Below are 5,470 nucleotides of genomic sequence, written 5' to 3'. Positions count from 1 at the left end.
TTTGACCCATTTTTGGATCTATGTATAGGGATGGAGCCCTGCGAAGGGTGCATGCAGACCTAAGTATTAAAACATTAAATATTGTGGCTAGGACGTTAATATCCCTACATACATGTATAAATATTTATATATATATATATATATACATATATCAATATTTCAAACTTTATATCATTCTCTCTCTTTGCTAACATGAATTAAAACCTCACCAAGAAGTTGACTAATAACTTCTGTCACTAAAATGGCAACACCAGCATTATATATATATATATATATATATATATATATATATATATATATATATATAAGGGAGTTACAGATCAAGTGTCTCTGCACACAAGCATGCCCATCCCAACATAAATGACTCTAGTCCAAACTTCAGGTTCCAAAATTATGTCTCTTTAGCATCAATGCAAAGTAGACTAGGCGTTACAATTCTTTTGTACCTGCTAGCTAGTAGATGAAATATTAGCATTAAATTCCTCCTTACCTAAACAGTAACTACATATATTTTGCATTTATGTTATGCCAACCTCACTGATCACCTCCCACAAAAATCACCACCTCTTCCATTGATCTCAATTCTCAGGTCAAATTCTCAACTACCAAGATAAAATCACACATGCACAGAAATTAATTACCCATATGCTGAGAATGACATATTGCACATGACACTTATCTTTTCGGGCCATTAAAATTTGAAATTTTTTTATGTTTTCTTTTGGGGGCATAAAAAATGTCATAGGTGCAGAGCTAGAGCTCAAAGCCCTAGTCTAAGCTCCCAATCATTTCACCAGCTGACCGTAGAACCGACAACCAGACTCAGGTTCCCTGTAAAATCGCTTAAACAGGAAAACCTGCCGGTTATTCTCCTACACTAGGTCTTTGTCATCAGTCTGACACGTGTCAAACATCAGACGGGTCAGACCTTTTGACTTGAAGACCACAGTCAAAAACCCTAAACCGACTCCACACCAAAACCGAAACCAAAACGCACATCCTGATGATCAGTATCTGTCTTTTTCCGTGCTCTATTTATTTGACCTTTGTATCTTAACCTTTTCCTCTCCATTTCATCATCTACCTCTGTTTTCATCCCTTTCTTCTTTTGAGTTTTTCACTTTACCTTTTTCTCTTTGCCAGAAATCTTCTTCTTCTTGTTGTTATTTTGTTCTTAAAGTTCCATGGCGGTTTTGCCTTCAAGCCCGTCTAGCTTGGAATTGACCATATCTATGCCTGGCTTTGCTTCATCCCAATCACTTCCTCCATCTGGTAAGTAAGAAAGTTATTGCTTTATTCATTTCTACTTCTTCCATATCCCCCCCCCCCCCCCCCCCCTTCTGATCCCTCTCTCTCATCTTCTTCTAATTTGATCGGAAAGTTTCTTTTTCTTTTTACCTTTAATTAACATAATCGTATCGGTTTGTCATCACATATATCAGTTTCCCCTTCAATAATTCATTTTTTTATTTGTTTTTAATGCATGATCTTCTTCCTCTTGCATGACTAATCAAATGGATTTTCTCTCTTCCATAGCTGTCTTCTCTCATGCCCCTTTCAGATATTTACAACACGTACTAATTTATATGTATGCAGTCGATCATTTCATAGTGTTCAAAAAATTGTTGGAATAATATCAGGGTTTAAAAGTGAAGTGATCTGTGCAGTGAGGAACTTGGACATAAACCAAGTGCCATCAGGAGGTCTAGAAGAAGATCAGTGGATAACGATGAATATGGAAGATGAAGAAGAAAGCAGCAACGGAGGCCCTCCCCGCAAGAAACTCCGTCTTACCAAAGAACAGTCCCGTCTTCTCGAAGAAAGTTTCAGACTAAACCATACCTTAAACCCGGTAATCCTCTCACTAGCTTCTTCCTTTATATATGTACAAGCTGATCTATCTCCCCCGCACCCATTTATTCTTCGATAAATAGAAACCAAACTAAAGGAAAGGGTGCAACGCCAGGCCTGCTTTTATTTTTTTTCCCTTTTCTTCCCTTAATTTATTAAATATTTTGATAATGTTTAATCTTTTTGGATATTTTTTTCCTACAGAAGCAAAAAGAGAATTTGGCTATGCAGTTGAAGCTGAAGCCAAGGCAAGTTGAGGTGTGGTTCCAGAACCGTAGGGCCAGGTACTGTACCCTAAACATGCTGATCAGATGAATTTCAATGTTGTTATTCTTTTGGTGGTGGTTGATTGGGTTCAGACATTTAAGGTTGACAGAATAATAATAATAATACTATTGCAGAGTATATAATCTGAATCCGATTCTTACCCGTATCAATCGTACGTACACTGATCTATAAAAAGTGGAAAGCGATGCCTTTTGTTGATAAGATTTTCTTGTGACAACATCTGCAACATATATAATATATAGCACCATGTTAACGATTCTTATGGCCGGGTTGCTTTGGTCATTTTAATAAGAAAAACTTCTGGTTCTTAAATTTCAGCATATATATATATATATATATATACACGCACCTATACATATACATACATATATATATATTTAAATTTATCAATGGCCTAATGGCAAAATGCTACTTTTTCTAACTCTTCAAGAGGGAGGGAGCAGGTAGGTTTGGGTTCAGTTCTCAACCAAACACATGCATGTATATTATATTTAGATGGATGCATGTCTGTGCAGTGTGTCCAGCGGTTTTGTTTTTGTTGTTTTTCTTCCATATATCTTTTAATGAGTTATTTATAATTTATTATTTACAAAATAAGGAAGAAAGACATGATGATGAGTGATTTGTATCTGGTAATTATATAAGAAATTTTTTTCTCATCATCCACCATTCACCACTCTACAGTACTCTATGAAAAACACCCTACATCAAAAAATTATAGGTGTGAGATATAAGAGTCATGAATAGTAGCTAATACATAACATTCCTCCTTATATAAGCATCCGTATTTTGCATAAAGTTAATAGAATCAATGATATATTAACTAATTAATATATAATACATGTAATCCGCAATGCACCCCAAATTGCAAATTATTATTGGGTTGTGAAAATCTAAGAAAAAGCTTATTAATTTTTCCAGAATAATTAATTATATAATATCAAACATTGTTAAAGATAATATCAAATCAATAATATATATTTGATTTGATTATATTGTATTGACTTGATTTTCATATGTTTACCTTATCTTATTTTAATGTAATTTTCTTATAAATAGGAATGAATGCATTTGATAACAATTAAGAAAGTAAAAAATATAGAAAATAGTAACGAATATAGAAATTTTAGATATAGTGGTTGAATGTAAAAAAATTAATATATGGTAACACAGTCATGCATATATATCGTTATGGGCGACTCGGCATCGCTACTGATAGAAAATGGAGTAGGTGGCTTCCAAGTCTCACCGTAGACCGACCGCCAATAATAATAATAATAATAATAATAATAATTATTATTATTATTATTATTATTATTATTAATACATGCAGTACATTCTATAGAAAGCTGAAAGTACATGAGAATTAGCTGAGAAAAAATATATATGAGCAATAAATGATGTAGTTGTCGAGTGATGATGATGAGCTCATGCAGCTAGCTAGCGCTATAGAGCTAATTTGTGCATGAACATAATGAGTAGTACGGTTGTCCAAAGTATAACAACAATGATAGCATGCAGCTGCTTGCATATTTATTGTGAGGGCCAGCATCGGTACCTCCTAATTAATAAGGTCCATGCATGCGTTCTTCTTCGATCGGCCTCGTGTGCTACTCCTCACATCATAACTACTGCAACTTTGACTCAGTCATTGATTTATACTTTAGACTTGCCCATCCTTGCGTGCATTTAATTTTTATTTATTTATATGCAATTAAATACTACATGTTATAACGTGTCTTACATTATTCATGCAAATGGATCATTAATGGCTATAATAATATCCATACATCAACTCGACAACAATCTTCTTATTTTCTTCATTTTTTTTTTTATCACTAGTAACGACTACTTGATTTGTTATTTAATTAGGTTAATTTAATTTGTTGCTAGCTAGCTTTCATTTGCAGCGACAGTTTTTAAGTACCTATGAAGCGAAATTATCTATGAATCAATATGGAGAAGGCATTGATATTGTAGTTATTACTAGATCATTTGAATACAGACATATATAAAAACATGCATGGATAAATATATATATATATATGTATTGTGTATGTAATATATGAATGCATGCATGCATGTATGCCATGTATATATGTTACAACCAAGCTTGTTATATGTATATATATCCAAATGCAGGGTGTTAATTAAGAAACTAACCAAAAATGTAAGTCATGAACTTGGCAGCTTTGAGTTCTAACAAATGATCAATGTAAAACTGCATATATATATATATATATATATAATATAATGATGGTTACTGCAATAATAATTAACACATGCAGGAGCAAGCTGAAGCAAACAGAGATGGAATGTGAGTTCTTGAAGAGACGGTTCGGGTCACTAACTGAACAGAACCGCAGGCTTCAAAGGGAGGTGGAAGAGCTGAGAGCCATGAAAGTTGGTCCGCCCACCGTCATCTCCCCCAATAGTTGCGAGCCCCTCCCAGCATCCACTCTCTCTATGTGCCCTCGTTGCGAGCGTGTGACCTCCAACGCCGCCCTCATCAACAAGGGCCCTACCAAGACCGCCACCACCACGCTGTCCACTAAAGTGGCAGTGCCTCCTCTTTAGTCATGGCTATCTTTGACTGCAGCTTATTAGGAGTACGCAACTATTAATTATCAGGTGTAATTAATTAATGACCTACGGATCAAGAGGGAAAAAAAAAAACAAATAAAAAAAAAAACTAATAGATTAAATTAACAATGTTCATAGAAAAACCAAATTGCTTTAGTTTCTATTCATCATGTATTGGTCAAGCTTGCCTTTGTTTACCGAGGAATTATTAAAGGAGATTAAAAAAAAAAAAACGAAAATTTTATATGATCATGTGAGAGAACAAACGAGTCAATCCAAGACCATATACATGATAGAACAAAGTTTATAGTATTTTATGTTGTCCACAACCGACAGGCCTTGGACAAGGAAAGGGGAAAAAAAATGTTGTGACCGACATAATTAAAGCAGATCAATTGAGGAGAGCTAGATGAGCTCAGAAAACTTGGGGATGATGCAAGGTGGTTGGAAGCTGGCGGATGTTGATTTTTTGATGTACATATTATTATATGCACCACTAATATTGTCTGTCCTTTGAATGAAGGATTTTTCTTTAGATATGCAATTTACAAGTCTAAAGTAAAAGACACTTTCTCCTTATTAGAAAGCTGGTAGAAATTGGGATCGAGATTAGATACAATTAGCACGAGATGCCGATGCATGCATGCAGGTGGGGTCTTTATAATGTTTGTGTGTGTACGAGGTGGATTTGAAACTTGAGATGGGGTCGAGTAGTTTGGCCTTGAAATTGACTTGTGATTTTGAGATC

The 5,470-nt window shown here is 34.6% G+C and overlaps 1 protein-coding gene across 1 annotated transcript; it reads left to right on the top strand.

The window, feature by feature from the left end:
- Positions 1-1,056: 1,056 nt before the first annotated feature.
- Positions 1,057-5,257, top strand: LOC121254007 (homeobox-leucine zipper protein HOX3). The gene is made up of 4 exons (XM_041153965.1): positions 1,057-1,272; positions 1,668-1,852; positions 2,056-2,135; positions 4,428-5,257. The coding sequence occupies exons 1-4, from the start codon at positions 1,185-1,187 to the stop codon at positions 4,714-4,716; spliced, it is 642 nt and encodes a 213-aa protein (XP_041009899.1). The 5' UTR covers positions 1,057-1,184; the 3' UTR covers positions 4,717-5,257.
- Positions 5,258-5,470: the final 213 nt, after the last annotated feature.

Source organism: Juglans microcarpa x Juglans regia, chromosome 3D, assembly GCF_004785595.1.
Source record: "Juglans microcarpa x Juglans regia isolate MS1-56 chromosome 3D, Jm3101_v1.0, whole genome shotgun sequence".
Classification (NCBI taxonomy): domain Eukaryota; kingdom Viridiplantae; phylum Streptophyta; class Magnoliopsida; order Fagales; family Juglandaceae; genus Juglans; species Juglans microcarpa x Juglans regia.
Note: the sequence above shows the minus strand (reverse complement) of the source record. Positions and strands in the feature narration are given on the sequence as shown.